Below are 24117 nucleotides of genomic sequence, written 5' to 3'. Positions count from 1 at the left end.
GGCCGAGCCAAAAGAAGGGGCCTCTTTCCTTCCAACGCCCGAAGCACTTTCCATTTGTTTAGAAACTGGCCACATCAATAAAGGATGCCCTTATCCTGGGGACTTCCTGTTTCCTAGGTCTCGAGATTTCCAGAAGCTTAAAGTGACCTCCACAAAACAAGTGAGAAAACAGACTCTCTGAGCAAGGGACCCAACCAGCCTTGGCTGAAGCCGACAGCATACCAGGGTCTGTCCACCCTACCCTGTGTGGGGCGGAGCCCCATCATCCCGCGTCCTCCAATCGGGCTGAAGGTAATTTAAGATCAGGATCAGCGAGGGACCGGCAGTTCCGAGGATGCTGTTCCAATGTCCCTCCTGACGGCAGAGCAGCCTCGCCACCACCCAGGGCCTGGCTCCCAACTAAGGATCCCAAGAAGGACGGACGTGCCCCCTCTCATTGTGAGGCTCCGCTGAGCTGAGCACTTGCCTGCACGCTTCATCGTCTGTCCTCCTAAAAGTGCTCTAATGTAGACGCCGTCACCACCGCACTGACAGGCGGAGGGACGGGGGGCCGCGCTCACCTCACTGTCGACCACCCCGTTCCTGTCCCGGTGGGGCGACTCGTACGCGTCCATCTGCTGCTTGGACACCTTGGCGAGCTTCTCGGCTAGCTCCCGCCAGCGCTGCGCCACCTCGACCGCCGTGGTCAGGAGCACGAAGTCTTGGATAAGTCTGACCACCAGGCCCTGGCAGTCCATCTTCAGTAAGGCCTGAGGAGGAAGGGGCGGGGATGAGGCGGGGCCGAGGGTAGGCTCTGGGTTCACCGGAAGCCAGCCCCGCAGAGACCACGTGCCGACACCCCGGATGCTGCGTGGCCTGAGCACCCGCACTGCTGAAACCCACGATCTCAGGAGGTACTGGGTCCCCCGCCCACACATCCTCGCCCTCCTGGAACCTCCCGGTGTAACTGTAAATCACAGCAGGGCCTTTGCGGATGGAACCAGCTACCCTTTGGCCCTGGTGGACAGGGTGTGCGCCCCTCATCCAACGACTGGTGTCCTTACGCGGACAGAAGCAGACTCGCAGAGATAGAGGGAAGACGTCCACAGAAAGGTGGTGGTAGGGACAGGGTGATGCGGCTGCGTCACCGGAGCCCGCAGGAGCTGGGAGAGAGGCACGAACAGACACCCACAGAGCCCCCAAAGAAGTCAGCCCTGCGACAGCCCCAGGATGGAGGCAGGATAAACCTCAACTGCTTGGAGCCTCCTAGTCTGCAGTCCTTCTACTCGGCAGCCCCAGGACACGGATGGGCAGGCTAGGTGAGATGACGGCTGTTCATGCGTTCCCACCGCCACTGGGGAAACTGGAGAAGTGATGCCCTTGACCCAGAGGGCCAGTGCAGGACGGTCTGGGTGCAGAGCAGGACAAGCGGCCGTCAGTGGGTGGGGAGCCCCGACTCACAGAAGAGATGCGAGCGGGGGCTCAGATTGGGACCTGGAGTGCAGACCGAGATCCGGGACCCCGTGGTTCTGGAGACATGCGAAGGGCCAGGATACAGGGAGGCTGAGAGGCCAAACCATCAAGAGTCTCCAGAATCGATCGGACCCCAACCTTGTCAAAACCGTGAGAGATTTCCAATGTGTCTCTGCACAGGGCTCGCTAACTATGGATGGACGGGGGGTCAGGAGGAGAGAAGCGCTGTCAGCTGGGAAGGAGGCAACGGGCAGATTCCCAGCCCACGTCCCCCTGTGACCCAAACAGCACGTGGCCCCACCTTGGACGTCATCCCCCATCCAGGTGAGGGGCTGGTCCATCGGGCAGGCTTTCAACACAGGGTTCACCGCCCTGGGGTTCTGTGCAGCCCAGGCTGGAGGTGGGGGTCACACTAACATTTCTGGCTTAAAGAAATGAATCTACATCAGTAGCGCAAACCCACAGGCCTACTGTCCACAGACGTCACCCCAAGCCACACGGACATCTGCTGGGTGTTGGGCTGCAGGTCCTGTGGAGCCAACACAGAGTGTGTGACTGTGGGTGGCCAGGATGGAGCCCTGGCAGGAGGAGAAGACTCAGTGAGGACCAGACCCACCTGGGCCACAGAACCAAGGCTTACCCCAGCCTCATCCACCCAGCACATCCCCGGATTACAGCCTAACAGCTGCAGAGGGGAGCCTCCGGGGCCCCAGGAATGGGTTCTGAGGTGCACTGGGGCCCTCAGACATTGAGGATACGATGGGAGGGATGCTGAGACCAGGCCCGCCTCCTTTCTGTCCCTCTACGCTCTGTCCAAGCACCTGAGTCTGTCACTTCAAGGCTCCACAGAAAAAGTGCTAAAAACATCAACACACCTACCAGCCAGCACCCCCCCAGCTGAGCCAAACATGCTGTTCGCTTCAAACATTTTGTGAAGCTGCGGGCAGCCTGGCATCCGAGCAGGGTCAGTCTGCTGGGCTGCTATTTGAAAGAACGCAGCTATTTTATTAGACTGAGCGTTCTCGTCGAAGCTTTATGCTTATTTGGGGGAACGTAACAAAATGAAGGGATGGTGACGTTGGGCAGGGTGGGGGGCTCCTTGAATGCATGGACATCTCAATCTTTACCTTTAAAGCATAAGCTCATTCTGAGGCCGTCCAGGGTCCAAGGGGTTAGCAACTGGCTTTAAGGTGGGAAACCAGAAGGGAGGACCATGTGTTCCTTTTCTGATTTTTGTCTTTGTAAATAAACTGCCATCACTGAGTCCTTCCGGTGAGCCGGGCACGGGGCTCATCTACTCCCCAGAAGCCCCATGGAGAGAAGCCAAGCTCATCCCAGCCTGCAGATAAAATTGAGAGGACAGGGGTCCAGTTTTGGAGCTGGTCTGGCCTGCAGACAGCCTGTCCCCGGCTCCCACTCACTGTGCGGGCTGCGTGGTGTCTGATTTATAGACCCCAGAGACACTGGGTGACTTGTCCAGGGTCTCATAGCTGAGGGGACAGGAGGGCTGCATGGTGTCTGTTTTACAGACCCTGTAGATGCTGGGTGCCCTGTCCAGGGTCCCACAGCTCGAGGGGACTGAGGGGAGGCAGGTAAGTTTTCCCGGCACTCAGGCCAATGTCCTTGCCAGCTCTGTGGGCACCATGTGACTTCAGGACCTGCACACGAGGCTTCAGCATGATGATTTAGACATTTCAGAAACTGCTCTCTTTGAACGTGGATATCTTCAAGTGACATTGTTTGAAAAAAAATTAAATGCTTGCTAGATTTGTACTGCAGAACATGTTCGTGGTATGGGGGAGATGTGTGACACATTGGTAGAATTCAGGATTTAAGTTCTTTTGCTTGAATAATAATAATAAAAAAAAACAAGGTCCTACGGTATAGCTCAGGAAACTATAATCAATATCCTGTGATAAACCATAATAAATATGAAAAAGAATGTCTCTATATATATGTATAACTGAATCACTTTGCTGTGCAGCAGAAATCAACTATATTTGAATAATTAAAAAAAAAAAAACTCTTGGCATGGTATGGTTTGAGTCCAGATGCACAGGGGAGGGAGGGTCCCTGAAGGAGCTGGCTGACCCCCGGTGACAACGGTCCCTCCCAGGCTTCCTCAGAGCATCCCAGCAGTATGTCTGTGCTCAGCTGCCTGGCTCTGCACTTGGCCTGTTTTCCAGGGAACAGAACACTTCAGAGTCACCTGCTTCTGCTTTGGGGATCCCTGGTGGGGGTGACCAAAGCTGCTCTCTCCTCAGGGGACAGGGGACAGGGACAAAGGTCCTGAGAAACTCAGCCCCTCTCTCTGGTCCTGGAGCGGCCACAGCTGGGACCAGGTGCTGGCCACACCAACACCAAGGGGTAGTTCATGCATTTTTTTTTTTTTTTCCCCTGAAGGATGCATTTTGGGTGCCCACCAAATCTCAGAAATAAAAAATTTCTCAGCTGCAGGGGTCTGGTTCTGGAACATTTTCCCTGCAGCACCTCTTTAATTTCTGCACACACAAGTTAACACAGGTAATAGCAGGAAACAGAAAACACCCGATGAAACAAAGCACGCTGGTCCCAGCTTGACCCTCAGGAGCTGGAGTGACCCGTGACTTAGGTCAGGGGGGCCGAGCCAGGATCCATTTCTTGGCTCTGCAGGCAAGGGGTCTCCGCCTTGGCTACCTGATTGTGGTGGGGCGTAAGTCTAGCACAGCCAGCACTTGAGCGAGCAGACATGGCTGTGTTACAGTAAAGCTTCCTCTACAAAAGCAGGGGCCCTCAGGCCGGGGTGCCAGTTCCTGTTTGAAAAGACATTCTTATGAGAATGGTGCTTTCCTGGTGGCTCGACACTAAAGCGTCTGCCTGCAATGCAGGAGACCCGAGTTCAATCCCTGGGTCAGGAAGATCCCCTGGAGAAGGAAATGGCAATCCACTCCAGTACTCTTGCCTGGAAAATTCCATGGACGGAGGAGCCTGGTGGGCTACAGTCCGTGGGGTCGCAAAGAGTCGGACACGACTGAGCGACTTCACTTTGCTTCACTTCTTATGAGAATATGACAAAGCATCACTCTGCTGTTATCTCATTCCAGCCGAGCTTCCATTCCGGAGATGTTCAAACACCAGAAGGGCAGTCACCATGGCAACCCTGCTCCTCCCGCTATCAGCGCCCCAGGGGCTTCGGGACCACCTGGCAGGAAGAGCCTGGGAACCTCCCTAAGTGCACAGCTGGTAGGTAGCTGCAGCCTCTTCTGGGGGAGGTGGCTTTGCTCCCATTTCAGACAACCCCTTCATCCCAATCTGTCCAGCCCCAACTCTCCCTGATCTCAACACTCCCCTTATTTCCATTCGGTCCTCCAGGTTCTCAGAAGCGTTGATTTTACCTCCGACCTTACCCCTAAAACCACAACCTGCCTAGACTTGTATTCTACAGCAACTTTCTCTTTTTCAGAGAAACTCCCCCGAGGGCCCACAGCATCCTTCCCTCCCACTCCTGGACTCCCGCTGCTGCCACCCGTGACTCCTGGTCACCCACCCCGACGGCTTCACTCCTGGCGGCCCCAGGACCAGCTCTGATTGCTGGCCTAGACCCCTTCAGGAGAGGCCGCCCTGCCCACAGTCCGGTTCCTCCTGCAGTTCCAGCCGACTCTCCTTCCTTCCCTCCTTCCCCCCCAGGCAGAAGGACAGACTTCTAGCCGCTCCCTCACGGTGTAACCCCCAGAGTCAAGAATAATCTCTTGCATTGAAAGAGTGTTGCTAGATGAAAACACTTCCAGTTCTTACTGAGCTGGGTTCCTCAGGGTTCTGTCTGCCACCCTCCACACACGTGCACACAAACACACACACACACACACACACACACACACATACACGAGATGGCCATCACCCAAACCTTCACAGCCCGAGTACGAGCCAAACCCTTTCCTCCACTCAGCATAGTCACCAAGTCCTGGAACAAACACACAGCCATATTTTCTACCTGGATTTTCAACCACACTCAGAAAACTCTTCCCCAGACCCACAAAGTATGTCAAAAGCAGCACTGATGCCTTTACGGAACACACTCTGTCATTTCTCACCCTCATGCATGCTGCGTGTTCAGCTGCTCACTCATGTCCAACTGTTTCATGACCCTCTGGACTGTAGCCCACCAGTCTCCTGTGTCCATGGGATTTCCCAGAATATTGGAGTGGGTTGCCATTTCCTTCTCCAGAGGATCTTGATCCAGGGATTGAACACGCATCTCCTGCATTGGCAGCTGGGTTCTTTACCCCTGAGACCCCTGCAGAAGCCCTCTCACCCTCACAAAACAAAACTAAACCCCGGAAAAGGGAACCCAAGGCTCAGAGAGGCGAGGAGGGTGCACAGCCACCCGCAGGGGCCATTCAGTCCAGTCACTGCAGAGACAGAGACGGACACCGGTGGGCTTTTAAATCTTCTCCCGTCACTCTCAGACCTTGCTCGCCTCAACGTGACCCCACTGCCACGGCCAACGCTGGCTCCTCCTTCTCTGGAGGGCACCTGCAGCTGGCAGAATGTTGTCATGAAATGGGGGGGACAAGCCTGCAGAGTCACGGGGCCGGGACCTGCCGCGGAGCAGTGTTGGTAATGGCGAGACCAGGCGCCACCACCATCCTGGAGATGGAGGACCAGAGCATCCACCCCGCTGCGGACTGCAGCTCCGCACAGACCCAGAGTCGCCTGCTCACATGCTCACTGCCCAGACAGTGCAGGGCAAACCCAGGGAACAGAGGAAGACCCGCGCTGTCTACACTGCAGATCGCTAACACAGGCTGCTTTGGAAGACGGGCCCGGAGCCGGGGTGGGGGCTTCTGCTGCTGTTTCTCAGGACTGGCAAATAGCAATGCAAAAAGAGCATCTGCCGTCTTCACAAACAGAAAAGCCAATGAGGACTATCTTCATTTTGGAAAAAAACAAAACCTGGGATGAGCCACAGCAGCGGGCCAAACCCAGGACCCCAGGGGGCTCTGAAGGTCAGCGTGGATGTGCACGTGGCCTGGGAACCACCCCTCTGGGCCACAGCATAGACCTGGGGCCATCTGACCTCCACCCAGCATGGTAGGATGGAAGAGAAAGCCCAGGGCTGCCTCACAGGCCGCCTACCCTCTTGCTAAGGCTAAGGATGGGGCGGTGGGCGGCGGGGTGGGCACTGACTGTCGGCTGTGTGGCTTGGAGGCTGGGAGGTGACAAGGTGCATCAACACACCTGGGTGGGTCCCCAAGGATGAGGACACACCTGGGTCCCCTTCCCGTCCCCTAAAACACTTATGCCATCCCCTGGCCCACCCCAAGGAATAAAGCATGGGCATCATCCAGCCTGGGTTACCCCCGGCTGGTATCCAGCTGTTACCCCGCCGTCAGTGCGCAGTCATCTCGATTCAGCCCAGCCTCTGGCCTCCCCGGCCTCTGGTTCTTCCCCACGCCCTGCTCCCCTGCTCCCTTGGCTCCTGCCCATCTTGTGCCTTCAGCTCAACGGTCCCTCTCTGCTGGGGGGGTCACGGCCTATCACCCCGTGTCAGCCCCTCCCTGACACTGCCTTTCCCTGGTCCACTCACGTCAAGGAGATCTTTTCTTTGGGACCCATCGCTGGTCTGTCCTGCACTCCTGTGGGTGTTCACTCTGCGTCTCCCTCAAGGAAAGATGAAACACCCTACACCCCAAATAAGGGCACAGCAGACAGACACCCGAGACATGTTTCATGAACACGGAGTAAAAACACCCGTCCTGGCCAGACGGGCTGGCTCTTCTGAGCTCTGTTAGAAGCCGCAGCCATGTACCCATCACCCGTTCCCCGGGCCTGTTTCCGACAACAGAACTTGACTTCAGAAGCTCTTCAAATATGCGGTGCCAATTCCAACATCTTCCCAACTCACAAGTCCCGCCAGCCAAGTGATCCTATGGGGGTTCATTCAATGCTCTCTCGTGCCTGGGGGTGCTCCGCGAGCTCCGTCCATCCTGGCTACTCTCCTTGGGGTCAGCGTCTTGCTTCCCCCCACTTTCATGATAGTCGGGGTGGCGTAGTGTCACCCGTGTTGGACAGCCATCTTTTGTCACAGACAGCAGGGCCTGTCCTGGAGAGCTGGGCAGACCGGGGACAGAGGGGTGCTTTCCACGGTGGTCACTCGTGCGGGTGGGACAGGGCCACAGAGAAACAGCTGGAGGTCACGGTTACATAAGATGCTGCCGGACCAGCTCTGATATTGAACAGATGTACTAAAACAGTGAAAGAAGGAACAGAGCCAGAGAACAGAAACACACCTGACTTCAGGAGACTGCGTCCAGGTCATGTTCTCAGCCTGCACCACTCATTCATTCAATCACATATTCACTCATTCATCAAATATGTGAGTGCTTCCTGTGTGCCAGCATCCTCTCCCTGGTGGAGTTCATATCCAATTAGTCTAATGATAAGGACCATGAATACGAGTAAACAAGAGCATTTCGGATTTGAGAAAGCGCCATGAAGACAAGGCTACAATAACACAGTGAGTCTGGTGCAGTGACCCAGAGGCTTCATCGAGGGCGGCAGGAAAGGTCTGACAAGGGCATCCTAGCCGGGATCTGAAGGACAGAAAATGCAACCACGTGAAACAGGAGCGGAGAGAATTCCAGGCAGAGGGAACGGCACGTGCAGAGGCCGGGGCAGGGGCGGCCAGGTGTGTCCAAGACACACAGAAACGGCTGCCGGTGCAGCCGGTGAGCGGGGGCAGGTATGGCCCCAGCCGGGTCTTACAGGGCCCGTGGGCCAGAGGAAGGGGCTGGACCTTGTTCTAAGGGCAGCGGAAGGCTGGACAACTCAGTCCTTGGTTCCTTTTTCCTTCTCATCTGCCTGCAAATTTACTGTCCGAAAACTTTCACCACTTTTAATTCATTCAAGCACTGCTTCCAAACCAAGGAGTCATAACTGAACGGAAAACGACCTTCAAAACGAGAGGGGTGGGAAGGAGGTGGTCTGCCTGTGACGGGGCTGAAGAGCGGGGAGCGGGTTAAATCAGCCACTGAGGCCGCAGGAAGTCTGACTCCTTACTGATTTGTTAAGTCCCTGGAAATAAAACACCTGGTTTCCAGTGACTCCCCAGACACGCTGGGATAAATCAGCCTGTGGTTTCTAGAAGTTTGGCCAATCATTCAAACCTGCCAGCCCACAAGATGAGGAGATAGGAGAGGAGCCGGGGAGGGGCGGGAGAGGGGAAACACTGCAAAACCGGTTTCACTGCTGCACCACAAATCTAACCTTGTCCCGGGGCCACGTTCCTGCCAAGGTCAGGTTTCATTTCCTCCTTTCTTGGGAGTCCTGGTGGGTGCGGGGCTGGTAGGGGACGGGGGAGGTCTGAGTCGCACACGGTCCACCCCCGCCCCAACACACACTAACCCAAGGAAGTTTCCTGGAAGACCTGCTGTCAGAGAAAGTTCCCCAAGTTGAACAAAAAGATGAAAAGAAATGAGTTGGAAATGGAAGTTGAGTGCCACCCCCTCGGTCCGCCCAGGTCCATTCATCCTGCCCCATTCAAGGTAAGCGATTTCCAGCTGTGATGAAGGAACGATTAAATACCCTTCATGGTTCATGAATGCACATCATTCCACCATCACGGAGAATCCCTGCTGGAGGCTCCCTCCTGACCCCCTGCACGAGGTCCATCCACGAGAGCACCGTGCAACTCAGGCTGGACGCAAACTGTGAGAATTGATCTCGCGGGTGGGCTGGCGGGACACCCCCTAAGTGGGGGCCCTGGCTCCTCGCTGTGCAGGAGCCCCACCCAGTGCCTGGGCAGGTTCCTCTGTTGCCCACCCACCCCAAGCTCATCCCCACCGCTGTTGCCGTGACAACGGGCTTCCTCCCCACTGAAGCTGCCATCAGTGATGGATGCCCTCAGTGACCTCCTGGTTGCCACCTCCAGGTCCAGCCTCCCTCCTGTGGGCAAAGTCAGGCTCTTATTCTGCTCTGTGTGTCTGGCACTTTGTATTATTGTGGGGCCACCATCAAGGGGTCTTTCTCGATGTCTTTCTTCCTGTTAGGCTGCCATTCATGCTCCCTGCAGCAGGGGCCATGCCCCCGTGGACCGTATCCCTCCTGTGCCCCCCAGCCCCAGGGGGCAGCACAGGATGTGAATGCAACACCTCCATCCACGCACACACCCTCACACCCACAGACACACCGGACCCATCCATTGCAATAGGCACTCACTCGGAATGGCAGGTGCTGGGGGAAGGAGGGGAGTTGAGCTGGCAGAAATGCAGGGGCGCTGGGAGTCATACCTTACAGGGCTTAGGAGGTGAAAAGGGCTGTGTGGAAAGGGTGGAAAAAGAAAAAAGAAGGCTATGACCAAGCCACAGGTTTCCCACGGGAACAAAAACTAGTGACGTGTTCGTATCGGGGGACGGGAAAGGGAACTGAGTTGGCTTCTGTTACAGAAAGAATCAACAGAATGTCTGCTGGCATGAATTCAACCAGGGACGCCCAGAAGACATTAAGCTTCTCCCAGGTAACTGCACCGGCAGTTAGAGTGACCAGCGCGGAGCCCAGGATGTTGGAAGCTGTGAATGGGTCCGGAAGGTGCTTTCCGGTAGGTTTAAGAGCTCTAACCAGCAGGGGGGGCTCTAACCGCCCTCTCTTTACTTAGGATTCCAGTGTCCAGGTTGTGCTGGCAAAACAGAGGCTGTCCTCACTCGTTTCCTAAAGGAAATCAACCCTGAATAGTCATTGGAAGAACTGATGCTGAAGCCCTAATAATACCTTGGCCACCTGACATGAAGAGCCGCCTCACTGGAAAAGGCCCTGATGCTGGGAAGGATTGAAGGCAGGAGAAGGGGAGGACAGAGGATGAGATGATAGGATGGCACCACCGACTCGACGGACATGAGTTTGGGCAAGCTCTGGGAGATAGTGAAGGATGAGGAAGCCTGGCGTGCTGCAGTCCACGGGGCTGGCAGAGAGTTGGACGCGACTGAGCAGCCGAGCAACAAGTCACCCCAAATCAAACAAGCAAAAAGGAGGAGGAGGAAGTGATACTGAGGAGGGCGGAGCCTTCAAGTAAGGCCTGGAGAGAAAAAGTCACATCGTTGATATAGTCAGACTTTGGGGCAGTGGTTCATCAAACTTTCATGACACAGGTCCCGCTGGAGATCCAGCGAAAGGGTGGATCTCCTCCCAGGAGGTCTAAACAGGAGCAAGGTACAGGCCCCCTGTACCCTGACCCTCTCAACCGGCAGGGGGAGATGTATTCTGGACCTCCGAGGAGCTCACAAAGTCAACGGGAGGAGACCTGAATGACCCTTGCGCACTGGTGGCGCTGAGCTGTTTGGGGTTCCCCTCTCCGAGGCCCACGTAAATGCCTGTCCCCAGGTGCACGTGAGTGTCCGGGAGCAGAGAGGGGGCCCCAGACCCCGGGCCTACCAACTGAGGAAACCACGCCCGTGCCCGCGCTTGCCAGGGCTCTAAGGCCAGACTGGGCCCCCAGCCTTCATGAAGCCGAGACCCGCCGGCCACTCACCATCATGAGCTCCTTCTGGAAGGACTTCCGGTCTTTGTTGTCCGTGTTGTTGCAGTCTTCCTTCAGCTTCTCCAGGACGGACGCCACCCGCTCGGGCTCACTGTCCAGCTCGGCCCGGCAGAAGAAGGTGAGCGGTAGGTCCCCGTAGCCCAGGGCGTCGGCGAAGGAGCGCCAGCTGCTGACGTTCTCCATGAGCAGCGTGCGGACCGAGGCGTAGATGTAGGTGAGGAACTTGCAGGGCCGCAGGATCTGCTCGAGCAGCACCGACGTGCTCAGCTCGGGCCCCGCGAGCAGGCTGGGCCGCGCCTTGCCCACCACCAGCACGTTCTTGGCGTGCACCAGGCCCACCCTGCCCTGGTGGTAGCCGATGTACCACTCCTTGGTCCACAGCTGCCCCTTGAGCCGGATCTTCTCCTCGCTGAGCAGGGCGATGGCGTCGCCCTTCTTGTACTCCAGCAAGTAGTGGTTCTTGCTCTGCCGCACCACCGTCTTGAGTAACTTGCCGAACTTGAGGCTGGACACGGGGCGGTCCTGAAATGTTGGGTACTTGGTGGTGGCGGCCAGCGGGGACAGGATGATCTTCCCCACCTCGTTCTTCTTGAGGAAGCGTCTCTGCCCGGACGGCTTGATGGCGCTTTTGGGGGGCGGCTGGGGGGTCTGCACGCAAAACTGGGTGAGGATGGCCTCCTGGTCGTCTTTTACCTGAACCCGCAGGGTGAAGTCGGAGAGCTCGCTGGGGTTCTGGCATGTGATGGGGAAGATGAGGCGGCTGACCTTGCCCAGCTTCACCTGGAACCCTCTCACTGACTTGGCCTGCTCACTGGCTTTGACCTCGTAGTTGGTCATGTTGGAAAACACGCAGACTTGGAGATCCTGGGGCCTGGACAGGATGAACTGGTGCTTGCCCCAGAGCTGAAGGGCCACTGGGGCCGGGCTAGGGGCCTGGCGGGTGACCTCGCTGACCAGGAGGGTCTTTGGGGCGCAGTCATGCCCGAAAATGGTCACCACTGTCTTGAAGGACGGGTGGATGTGCTTGGGGCCGTAGAGACCCACGGTGACTTTTTTATTGATGAAGTCCCAGACCGTGGAAGGATAGAGGATGTTCGGGCCATGGGCAACGATGGCCAGGTACATACAGGGCTCCAGGTTGTCCAGCTGGACCTGGACTGTGTCCCCGTAGCTATAGGCGAGAGGCATGGGGATGTAGGGCCCCTCCTTGGAGTCGCTCCTCAGGCACTGGAGGCCCACCGTGCTTTTGCTGAAAATGTCACTCTTCACCTCGGCTGACACCTTCATCTCCAGGATAAGGTGGGTCTTCACCTCCAGCGTGCTCAGCTTCACCTCCAGCACCGGGCTGATGGAGCTGCAGCGGTCGCTGTTGAGCTCCAGCGGGGGATCCAGCAGAGCCTTCATGGAGATCTGCTGCGTCTCCCCGGGAGCCACGTGGCCCTCGGGCACGTGGATGCTGATGTTGGTGTCCGGCAGCTGCACGGCGCCCCCCGAGCTGTCCAGCTTGCACACGATGTTTGTCTCCACCGCCTGGGTCTGGCCCCACCCAGGGCTTTGGCCCAGCAAGTCCAAGTCGTGGCAAGACCGGGCCAGCTTCCGGTGGCTTAGCCAGGCGGCCCGGAAGTCCTCGCGGCTCTGGAACTGCTCGGGGGCCGGTGATTTCAAGCCCGTGAAAAACCCCGAGGACGTGGGCTCGTCGGACTTGGCCTGGAGCACGGAGAGCTCCGATAGGCTGTAGGAACGCTTGCTTCGGAAGAAAGGGTTGTCCCGCTTGACGGGCAGCTCCGCGGGCAGGCGGCTGGCGGCTGGCAGCTCGTCAAAGATGTTGCCAGTGCTGTTAGTGGTCGCTGAGCTGGACTCGGTGAAGGAGGATGTCCCTGTGTCAAAGAGGAGCAAGTCCACGGCGCTTCTGGGCATCAGCTCGTCTGTGCCGGGCATCGCCGGGATGTTCCCGTTGAGAAAAGGGTTCGTCTGGACCCCGTTCCAGAAAGGATTATTACTGTAGGGTTTGCTGGATTCCTTCTTGGCATCCGTCCAGCCCCCGAGCAAATCGAGCTCCTTGGCGACTTCGTCCGGGCTGTCTGGAAGATTGTCGATCATCCCACTGTCACTGAGGGTGGAGTTCCGGTAGTTCAAGGGCTGCACATAGGAGGAGGGGATGTAGCCCATCTCAGTGGTGTTGTGCGCGTACCACCACTCCCCGCCCGATGTGTCCAGGACGTACAGGTGGTCGCCCTTGGAGAACTTGAGGGTGGTGAAGTTGGTTGGGCAGTAGTCCTTGATTGCGATCACCTCCTTCGCGTTTCCAAAGGGTGTGGGATTGTCAACGAGCAAGGCACTGGGAGAAGGCACTGTGCAAAATAAAGAACAGGAGGTGAGGGTGGGCTCCCGGGAAGAGGCAGAATATTGTCCCAAGCCACGGAGAAAAGAGGCCTGGGAAACCATCACCCCCGACATGGGGACAAGAAACCAGGCATAACCGACAGAAATCAACCAGTGAAATCTGGGGTCTGATTCACCTGGTTGAATTCTCCCCAAATTCCATCACATCCCAATCACAGTCTAAGTCGGGTAGAAAGCCTCTCCACCATCCACAGAAACGCAAATCAGCATGATGGAATCATCAGATGTCCCGGGTTTTACCATAAAGAAGGCTGAGCGCTTAAGAATTGATACTTTCGAACTGTGGTGCTGGAGAAGACTGTTGAGAGTCCCTTGGACTGCAAGGAGATCAAACCAGTCAGTCCCAAAGGAAATCAACCCTGAATATTTATTGGAAGGACTGATGCTGTACTTACAATGATACTTTGGTTCCCTGATGCAAAAAGCTGACTCATTGGAAAAGACCCTGATGCTGGGAAAGACTGAAGGCAGGAGGAGAAGGGGGTGGCAGAGGATGAGATGGTTGGATGGCATCACTGACTCAGTGGACATGAGTTTGAGCAAACTCCAGGAGATAGTGAAGGACAGGGAAGCCTGGTGTGCTGCAGTCCATGGGGTCGCAAAGAGTCAGACATGACTTATTGACTGAACAACACCAACTGGGGTTTTAAACATCTCCTTTTAACTTTTAACTTTTCTTGATGTAACTAACTTATTGGGACTGTTGTTAGGTCAAAAGAGAAGTTGAAAGTGATTTAGAAAAAACAGTATTAAATGACCCAGTGCATGTAACCAAAGACCAGAAAAGCCCTCCAGCAAGAATCTCTGTGTCTAAGAACCAATTCCACTCTCTCCCTTCAAAATGAAATACATAAACCAAGGGGAACATACCCTTGATAAGCAGACCCGTTTCCTGGTTCCCAAGTTAAACCCATTTTTCCTCAAACTGTTTATATGAAATAAGATTTTTGAGTCGGGTCTCTTTCAACCTCTTTTAAACAATCATTCAGAAGAACACCATGAAATGATTTCTCCCTCATCCCCTGAAAATTAAAGGTTGAAGGTTCAGTCGTAATTCACATTCTTTTGAACAACTCTTTAAGCAATTTGAAAAAATGCCAACACTTTAAACAACTGACTCAAGCTAATTTATGGGTCTTGGTGTCCAACTATGTGTTACCAATGTAGGCAGCAATTGGAACAGCAGAAAAGAAAAAGTCATCTAAACAAGTAGGATGTGTTTTGAAAAATAACGGATAATTAAAAACCTCCCATAGGTGACAAAGTACATATACGTAGAGGATTAGGGTTAAGAGGATGAAGACTTTTTTTTCTGACGGAAATAAGCCCATATCTTGGCCCCCTTCCTCACCCCATCTGTGTCTTGTTTTACAGAGTTTGCTGCCTTCCTGTAACAGAAAAACGAGAGCAAATTTTCTTAGTTGTCTATGTGAACAAATGAAGAAAGAACATTTTTAGAGGAACTACACTTTCATCTTGTCTAATATATGACTAAGTCAACAGATATACTAGTCTATCAAATCGGCCCTCCTGCCAAAAAAATTCACCTGCCCATTTCCTGTTCCCAAAGGAAATAATAATAAATTGAATTGTATAAAGGAAATGATAATAAATTAAATTGTATTTCTTCAGCAAACTCTCAGGAAATAAGGTAGGAAGTTTCTATTTATTTACATTAACTAAATTACAGAGATACGCTTAGCAGGGTGTGTACCTAGGCCTTGGAAGCTGTCACCTACCACCAAGTCTGGGGTGTCAGGGAAAATCTGGCTCTGGGATCGTCGGAGGTGGGCTCCGTAGGGCTTCCCTGGTGGTTCAGCTGGTAAAAGAATCCACCTGCAATGCGGGAGACCTGGGTTTGCTCCCTGGGTTGGGAAGATCCCCTGGAGAAGGGAACAGCTACCAACTCCAGTATTCTGGCCTGGAGAATTCCATGGACTGTGTAGTCCAGGAGGTCACAAAGAGTCGGATACGAGTGAGCGACTTCTTTCACTTTCACTTTAGCAGCTGTGGGATCTCTGGAGCCTGGGATTGTTCATGACGGATAAACCATCTATCCTCAATGGGCTCTGGTGAGGATTAAATGGGACGATGCTGATGAAGTGATGAAGATAATGATGCTTAGTCTAAGCAAAGGACTCACAAAACCAACAAACTTATGGTTGCTGTGGGGAAGAGACAGAGAGTCTGGGATGGACATGTACACACTGCTATATTTAAAATGGATAACCAACAAGGACCTACTGTATAGCACAGGAACTCTGCTCAATGTTATGTGGCAGCCTGGATGGGAGGGGGTTTGGGGGAGAATGGATACACGTATATGTATGGCTGAGTTCCTTCGCTGTTCACCTGAAACTTTGTTAATTCACATTGTTAATTGGCTGTATGCAATACAAAATAAAATGTTTAAAAAATAAATAAAGCAATAAACACCTCAAGCCCCCTCCTAATTTAATTTTTCTCCATAGCATCTATCATCAACCGATATAAAATGTCCTTACATATTTATTTTGGTTTTTGTGGGGGGGAGGGTTCCATTGCCCCACTAGGTTGTATGCTCTGTTAAGGTACGTCTTGCTCACAGTAGTTGCTTACAGCAGAGAAGCAACATCCATGTTATTGCAACAAGGTGTTCACTGAAGTCAAAGTTGGCATTCCCCTGGCTTTGCCCTTCTGTAAAATCACACCGGAGAGAAATCACTTAACACAGAAAGGAGGGAGTGAATAAAAACAGCCAAGCCAAAGACATCAGCTTCGAGGGGGGGTGGAAAGAAGGGAGCTGGGTCAGCTGAGGTCCAAGGGATAGCATAAGATCTTCCGTCCTACTTTGTTTTCCAGCCACAGGCTCCAGGAATACAAACAATTTTTTGTTTCCTTGACACGTCTCATGAAAGTGTCACATAAAAATTAAAACCAAATGAAAATGAAAGAAAGCTGGCCGGCTATGAAAATCTTGTTAGACTTCCTCAAAAGTTATATCCCTATTACGTTCCTCCAGAATAATTCCCTTACAGTAATATTTTTTTAATTAAAAACCAAAGCTATTAAGCAGGATGTAGCCTGAGAAAAATGTATCAGTGCAAATGATCACTTGAGTCTTACCAAGACTGAAGAATAAAAATGGTTTTACTTAATATTCCAAGCTCTCTTCTTAGGAGAGGATTGGTTACAGACTTCACTTAAGGATGAGGCTCATCCGATGGGAGACAGCGCCCCTTCCAGTCGGGACCCTGTGGAGGTGGACCGCGGAGTGAGCTCCCTGTGAAGACCTGCCTCTTTATCAGTCGAGCGCCACAGACACCCGGGGACAAGAGGCTGGGACTTCCATTAAGTCAGATGCAGGAAAATCCCTATCGAATTCCATCTTAATGAATTCTGGAGAGTGCTGCCCAGATTCACAGGTACTTTGATTTTTAATACAAAAAAATATCCCCGGGTGTCAGGAGGTTCAACTTACTGAATAATACATTTCCTACCCTTCTGCCTTGGTTCTTATACAGGAAAAAACATTTATCAGGGGAAGATGACATTGCAGCAGATATTTTGCCTGAAATAAGATCCCACCTTGAAGCTGGCTTCATCATCACGATGTGCAGGGAGCTGTCTGGGCCACAGGGTGCCCCCTCGCGAGTGTGGTCCGGGGGTCTCTTCCCACCCCACCCTCTAAGCTAACCGGCCCTGCCTCACACCCTTGGCTGGCTCGCCTGCCTTCCCTCCCAGCTGCAGCGTTCTTTTAGGATCAGCGTCATCATCTTTCAACGTTCCACTCTCTGCCCTTCATTTCAATATCCCCAGCCCAAACCTCACAACTTAAGTTCCCAGTTTCTCGCTTCAACTGTGAGTAGCTGGGTTATAAGGAAAACACTGCCCAATACCCGACTACACAAAATAAATGGCTTGGTTATTTATAGCAACACCCAATAGGTCCGCTGCTCTTATTAATAAAGCCTCCTGATTCCTTGGGGCTTCCCAGGTGGCGGCAGTGGTATAAAGAACCCACCTACCAGTGCAGGAGATATAAGAGACACAGGTTCGATCCCTGGGTCAGGAAGATCCTCTGGAGAAGGGCATGGCAACCCACTCCAGTATTCTTGCCTGGAGAATCCCATGGACAGAGGAGCCTGGTGGGCTACAGTCCACAGGGTTGCAAAGAGTCAGACACGACTGAAGGGACTGAGCACACAGGCATGATACCTTGGCTAGTCTTTTCTTTAGAAGACCATTTAAAGCGATGCTCAGGGTCATGAGAATAAACGGTGGACAGGAAGAGGAAGAAGTTGAGGATTAATGGAAGAGAAAAGGCAGAAACGTGCACATACAGAGTTTACTACATCAGGGTAAAGTGTCACGATTTTATCTGGGAAAAAGCAGTTTAGCTCAAGAAATGTTTATTTAGCACCGACTTTGTGCCAGGGACTAATGATATAAAGGTAAAGAGATAGCTTTTGCTGTTGAGCTGTCTCTAGGCAGCACAGTGGATCATTTCAACAGAATTCACCGGTAAAGTCAGCTGATGATGGTGGTGATGATGATGCTAATGATGATGATGATGAAACATCAGATGCCAGGAACCTCACAGGAGACACACCATGCTGGCTAGTGAGGGCAGGATGGAGAAAAATGACCCACCAGACACTATTCTTAGTGTCTAAGAATAGACTTCACCACCAGCCCAGTTTTATGGAGCTATTAGGAAAACCCAGACTCAGTGATTAAAACCCAGGTCCACCTCTAAACCAGGGGTGGGCCAACTCTAGCCCCTGGGTTTGTCAGCTGTTTTTGTGATCCAGGTGGTCATTTTTGTCAAGTTTTGTTGGAACACGGCTATGCTTACTTGTTCACTCTCTTCTATGATTGCTTTCTTGGTGCAATCACGGAGCTGAACATCTGTGACAGAGGCTGTATGGCCTTCAAGGATTCAAGTATTTACCCTGTGACCTCCTGCAGAGAAGGCATGCTGACCCCTGTCCCAGACCACCCCTTCTATTCTCCAGGGGCTCTCGGGACCTCATTGACTCACCACACTCTCCTTCCCCCTGGTTCTCTGTTCTACCACGCTCCTGTATCAATGTCACCAAAACTCACATAAAGAGAAAGAATATTCTTCATTAAGAAGTTGTTTCATTACTCAGGGGAAAATTCAAAACAACCTCCCCAACACATGAAACCAAAACCACACACGGGGATGTTGTTTCAGGGCTGAATTCATAACACGACGAAGTTTAGGCAGCACGGATTCAGCTGTCTGAACTCGAAACCTGGCAGCCTGGCAGCGGGAGAGTCTCTGGGTCTCAGGTGCTGGCATGCTGCGTCTTCTCCCTCAGCCAGTGCCGTCCCCGGGGGCTCACCTTTGACATCACTAAAGCTCGATTCTGAAAGCCCCTCGCTCAGGTCAATCAGGGCCCCCTCGGACTTGCACCGCGGGAGGCCGCTGGCGTTGGCAGCCCGGATGCGCTGAGCCGCCATCCCGAAATGCTTTTCCCCGGGCCGACGGGCTAAGGTTTCATACTTCTCCCTCCAGTTACTCCAGCGAGCACAGAAGCTGCTGTCTCAGGCAACCATGCTGCGCGACGGTGTCAGCTCGGCAATGTGCTTCTTCCTGTGAGGGGTGGAAGAAAAACAGAACTTCCCTGGAGCAAGCGAAAAGACATGGGTTAAAGAGCAAATCGATGGCAAGAGGCAATCCTCCTTCTTCCAGAGGCCGCGTCAATTTTCCTGGCCCGAGAGAACACAGCAGGGCTCAGGCTCCAGTTTCTATGCCCCCTTATGCCTGTCTCATGGGTCTCGGGGTACACAGTCCCAGCAGTGTTCCCTGGCCTGCTGTGTGCACCCCCTCTTGCTGGGGGGCCACAATGAGGTTTGTGAAATCTGCTCGAGCACCTGGCCGGCCCATTCATAACAGCCAAAGAGGAGAACAAAACAGCATCTGTCCACGCTGCTGGTTCCGGGGCTCGGGGAAGGGGGACTAAAGCTCAGCGTACACAGAAAGTGGCTGGTCCCCTTGACTCCAGTCTGGGGTGGGCCGTGCTTCGCATCACTGCAGTGGGTGTGAAGGGCCTGCTCCCTGCCCACACACTCCCCTAGACCCTCCCTGGACCCCCGAATAAACAAACACAACACACACGTGGCCACCTGTGCATGCAAGGTGTTCTCGTGTGACGTCTGCAGATGGAACGCGGTACATTCACTGAGTCACCGTGCTGTTAGCATGCCGGGAGAGGAAGATCTTGTGGGAAAGAACACAGCTTCCCTTCTGAGGCCTCGGTTTTCCTGGGAAGGGGCACCCAGGGCTGTGTGTGGGGGGGGAGGGGCAGGGAAGGGGGGTGGTTGGTGATGAACAAGGTAACTGGCTCTGAGCAGACCCCTCACCAGGGCCAATGGACAGGAAAGTACCAGCCAGGAGTCAATTGCAGAGCAGGGAAGGTCACACGCTCTCCCAGAGCAGACCTGGGCCAACGTCCCTCCAGCTGGCCACAGGTGACCACGGCACTCAGCTCAGCGGGCAGCCAAGGGCAGGTGAATTTCACCCCACAGAGCCGGGTTCATGAACCCTGGCCGCAGGGCCCCCGTTTCTGGATTGCTCTGGCCGCAGACAGCAGGAGAGGCCTCGTCTTGACGTGGGGGGGTCACCCTTACTTGTGAGCGGGCCCTGGAGCCCCAGCACCGCCCAGCGCAGCGATGCCGCAGTGGGCAGAACGGAGCCTGGCCCCAGGCTCCGTGTGCTGCGGGCAGACCCAGATTGCGTGCATGCCATCTGCTGGGGAGGAGCCCGTGGTGGAGCACCGAACAGGAGGTTCGCTTTCATGCTGGTAACGTGGGACAGTGAGAGCACCGTCCTGATTTGTCCAAAGGAGAGAGAGATAACACAGGGGAGGTGCTGAGAACAAGGGGCCAGACCCCGTGACTCCTGGACTCCCCGCCTCAGCCACCACAGCCTGGCATCAGGAGCCGCAGTCCTGGCTCTGAGTGACCCGCGGGCAGCGGCTCAAGGGCAGAGTCTGGGCCGTCTCACAGGATGCCACATTCCCTCACCTGAGCACCCTGGGGAGAAGGCTGGCTGTGGGCTGAATGCAACCCCCCTCCTTTGTCAGAGCTCTGACACCCTGCAGGGATATCTGGAGATGAGGAGGGGAGGAGGGGGTGGGGTGAGGGTAGATGAAGCGGGTGGAATCAGTGTCCTTACCGAAGGAGACCCCAGAGAGCCTGCTTTTCTCTCTGCTGCCTGCCAGGTGAGGTGAGGACACAGCGAGAAGGCAGCCAGGAATGGGACCCTTAACCCAAGATCGGAGGCCGGGGGGGGGCATGCATGTGCACAAGGGGGAGGTCAGGTGCGGCCGTCTTTCTTGGGGGACACTTTCCCTACGAACCTGCCCAACCTGAGCCCAGACCGTGGTCCCTCCCACCCGTCTCCCATCCTGGAGTCCTCCAGCCCATCCAGAGTTGCCCCATCATACACACACACACACACACACACACTTCTGGACTCACACACCAGCACTCACAGGCACTCCAGTTATTTGAAGGACGGGGTGAAGCACCTGGATGGTTTCCCCGATCAAGTGGGCTCCCACATGACTTCCATTCCTTCCCTGTGAGGTTATGGCTGACCATGTGCTCAGACCCGCTGCCCTACGCCCAGGTTCCTCTCTGCAGAGAACTGAGCTGGGCCTCCAGGAGAGAGGACAGTGACATGGATTGGTCTCCTGGCCTCCCCCCACACAAGCTTGTCTCCCCCAGCTGCCTGCCCAGAGCCCACCCTCCAGGTGGGGACACAGCCCACCTCCCCATCAGCCACGGCAGCCACATGACTGGGCAGAGGCCACGTTGGAGCCGGACCGGATGTCTGGTGACTCGGCCAGAGGCGGCTCTGTCCCGACCAGGCAGCCTGCGGCCGCGTGTGAAAGCTGGTTACTGAAATGAGAGGACATGAAAACATTTTGGATCCAAAAGACGAAGCCTCATTTCCTGGAGGGAATCAACGCAGAGGATAAAATGGGATTTGTGGGCGGGTGGATCGGTGGGGGCAAAACTCCGTGACGGTTCTGCACCCATAATCCGAGTTTTACAGGTGGGCTTTCAAACTAAGGACAGTTCCTACCTGTGATTCTTGGCCTCTTGGGGAGGCAGCAACAGGGAAAGGAGGTGGGGGTTGGTTAAAGTCAGGAGATGCCATCAGCTGTGGAATCTGCCAGCCCCCCACCCCCACCCCGGGCCAGGATGCTCCCAGGACTCAGCAGTACCAGGGATGGCGCTCGGGGTCACGCCCTCAGTCGGTCACACTTCCTGCCCCACGCCCCCCAGTGCAACCCCTCCCCGCCACCGCAACAGGCTCCCGGTCAGGACCCAGGAACCCCAGCAGCGGTGTGCTCCCAGAAACAGGATCCCTGGGGCTCCCCAGGGCGGTTAACCCTGACCAAGCTTCGAGAGATCGGGATGAAAGATGAGCTGCCCCTGTCCCCTGCCTCCCCCCACCTCCCTTTTGGAGCATCACCGAGCCCCCCCCGCTCACATCTGGGGAAGCATCTAGTGGAGAGAATAAATAAAAGTGAGGGTGGGCTCAGTCATGAGGCCTTACTGCTCCCGAGGACCCCAGGGCCTGCGGGATCGGTGAGGGTCCCCAGAGGCAGGCCGGCTGCCCAGAGCAGGGGAAGGAAACCAGGGTTATAAAGTGCGAGGACTTAGCGCCAGGCAGAGCAGGGCCCATGAGTCTGGGGGACATGGTGGCTGAGCACCGCAGGAGAAGGAGGGCAGGGGCCAGTCTCGGCCCTGGACGCCACGGGAAAGCCACCAAAGCTTTCTGATCCAGAAAGATGACTATGGCTGCTGACGACACCGCTGGAAGCAGCAGTGCTGTTTTGTCTTTGAGGACTACTGACACAGTTTAGGAGAAGCCAGGGACAGAGCTGGGGGAGGGAAGAGACACAGGTGGCCCTGGCAACGGAGAGGGGATATCAGACAAGCCCCACCCCGTCAGAACCCTGCACAGACCCTGGAGAAAGGGCAGGCAACCCATGTCCTCAACACAGGAGCTGGAGGAAGTCTGGATGGGCAGCTTCTACGCAGGGCTGGGAGACTAGTGGCCAAAAAGTCAGCCGAGGCCCCAACAGGACACAGACGGCTTTGCGGGAGCAGCCAAGAAAAGCAGAGATGAAGATTTAAGAGCGATCGCATTCCCGCTGCCCCTGCTGCTGCCAAGGAGGAACCAGGGCCTCGAGGTGGGCAGGAGAACAAACCACAGCACACCGCTGGGAGCTGGGGACACTGACCCCAGTTTCTGCTGTGTTATCGATGGCAGATACCACCATGACCCCGAGCCAGTGGAGGCAGAAAGCGTGCCGGCAGTTACAGTAAGAGAAGTGTGGTCCTTGTGAAGCACAGACACCCTCACTGAGGCTGCAGCGCAAGGAACCTGGAAGCCACCAGCTGTGTGGTCCTGACATCATCGCCACTTACCAGCTGGAGCTGCGAACTGAGGTCTAATTCCCTGACGACCAGAAGCCTCGTTCACACGCGCATGAACGCGCTCATTCATGCCCTTCCTTGGGACCAGAGCCCTTTGGTCTGTGGTGCTCCAGGCCCCATGGAAAGCCTGGCACGGCTACTTTCCCCAGGGCAGTCCCAACATCCACCCCAGACACCAGCCTTCACCTCGGGGATGTTACTTCACAGCAGAGAGAGCCGGGCTGGGCCAGGCCTGTCGGGCGTGCTCCTCCCGGCACCTCCCGACCTGACACCATCAGGGTGAGGGTTCACAGGAGGCTCTGCAACTCCTCCTCCAGAGATGCCTGGAGGGACCCCTCACCCCCACCCCGCCCAGCCGGGACGGCTCCAGGAGACGTGGCTGCAAAAAACGCTCTCTGCTTCCCGCCTGGCTGACACTAGAGCTCACTTTATTGCTCGTGGCTGTCAGACCCCCGATTATTACCCTGGTCCAATTCATGAAAATGAAACAAAGTGGAAACAGGCTCAGTTGTGTCCGACCTTTTGCGACCCCACGGACTGTAGCCCGCCAGGCTCCTCTGTCCGTGGGATTCTCCAGGCAAGAACACTGGAGTGGGTTGCCATGCCCTTTCTCCAAAGGATCTTCCCGATCCAGGAATTGGACCCAGCTCTCCTGCATTATAAGGGGATTCTTGACCATCTGAGCCACCAGGGAAGCCCATGCCCTTAATTTTCTCAAAGGTCCCTCCAGCTCAAACTGCCCCCCGCACCCCGCCAGGTGTGGTTTGCTGCTTTTAAACCATCGGAGGTGGACTCCCCGCCCCGGTACTCAGAGCACCCCCTGCCATGCAGCTCACCTGGGCATCCGGGTCTATCACTCACCTCCACCCCGTGTGAACCGGGGAGCACTCCTCCGCCCACCCTGCATGTCCTTTGCACCTTCTGCTCCTTGGAGCGCGCTCGCTGCCCTCCCCTCTGCCTCCGGGAAACTGTCTTCTCTCTCCCCACCCTCCTAGGGCTCCGCCCTCCTCCCCACAGCCCTGTGAGCTCCAAGTAACTTACGTGACTCATGGGCTGGCCTCAGCCCTGCAACCAGCAGAGGAGCTCTGCTCCTCTCTCCCGGAGGAGCCTCCGATTCAAGTGGCCTGAGGTCAAGAGCCACGCGCCCTGAATTAGTCCTTGCTTTATTCAAATAATAATGAAAATAATGTGGGGGTAAATGACCTGATGCTCCGATCTGCTTGGCAGTGAGTTCACCAAGGTTCATCAACACCATATTTTACCATCTGTTACACTATTCCTAGGGC

General features: G+C 54.9%; 1 protein-coding gene across 2 annotated transcripts in view; it reads right to left on the bottom strand.

The window, feature by feature from the left end:
* The window catches only part of SH3BP4 (SH3 domain binding protein 4), a 95563-nt gene that overhangs the window by 2613 nt on the left and 68833 nt on the right, over positions 1-24117 (bottom strand). Inside the window, exons 1-4 of one of the 2 annotated variants that reach the window (XM_020898867.2) lie at positions 23693-23778; positions 18718-18968; positions 10955-13314; positions 561-749 (exon numbers count right to left, since the gene is read on the bottom strand). In XM_020898867.2, the coding sequence (XP_020754526.2) occupies positions 561-749; positions 10955-13314; positions 18718-18835 (2667 nt within the window). In that variant the 5' untranslated portion in view covers positions 18836-18968; positions 23693-23778. Of the gene's footprint in view, positions 1-560; positions 750-10954; positions 13315-18717; positions 18969-23692; positions 23779-24117 lie in introns of those variants that run through there. The other variant, XM_020898866.2, reaches the window with a different exon arrangement.

The sequence above is a fragment of the Odocoileus virginianus genome, unplaced genomic scaffold (assembly GCF_023699985.2).
Source record: "Odocoileus virginianus isolate 20LAN1187 ecotype Illinois unplaced genomic scaffold, Ovbor_1.2 Unplaced_Contig_4, whole genome shotgun sequence".
Classification (NCBI taxonomy): Eukaryota; Metazoa; Chordata; class Mammalia; order Artiodactyla; family Cervidae; genus Odocoileus; species Odocoileus virginianus.
This window is presented reverse-complemented; position numbering and strand designations above follow the sequence as displayed.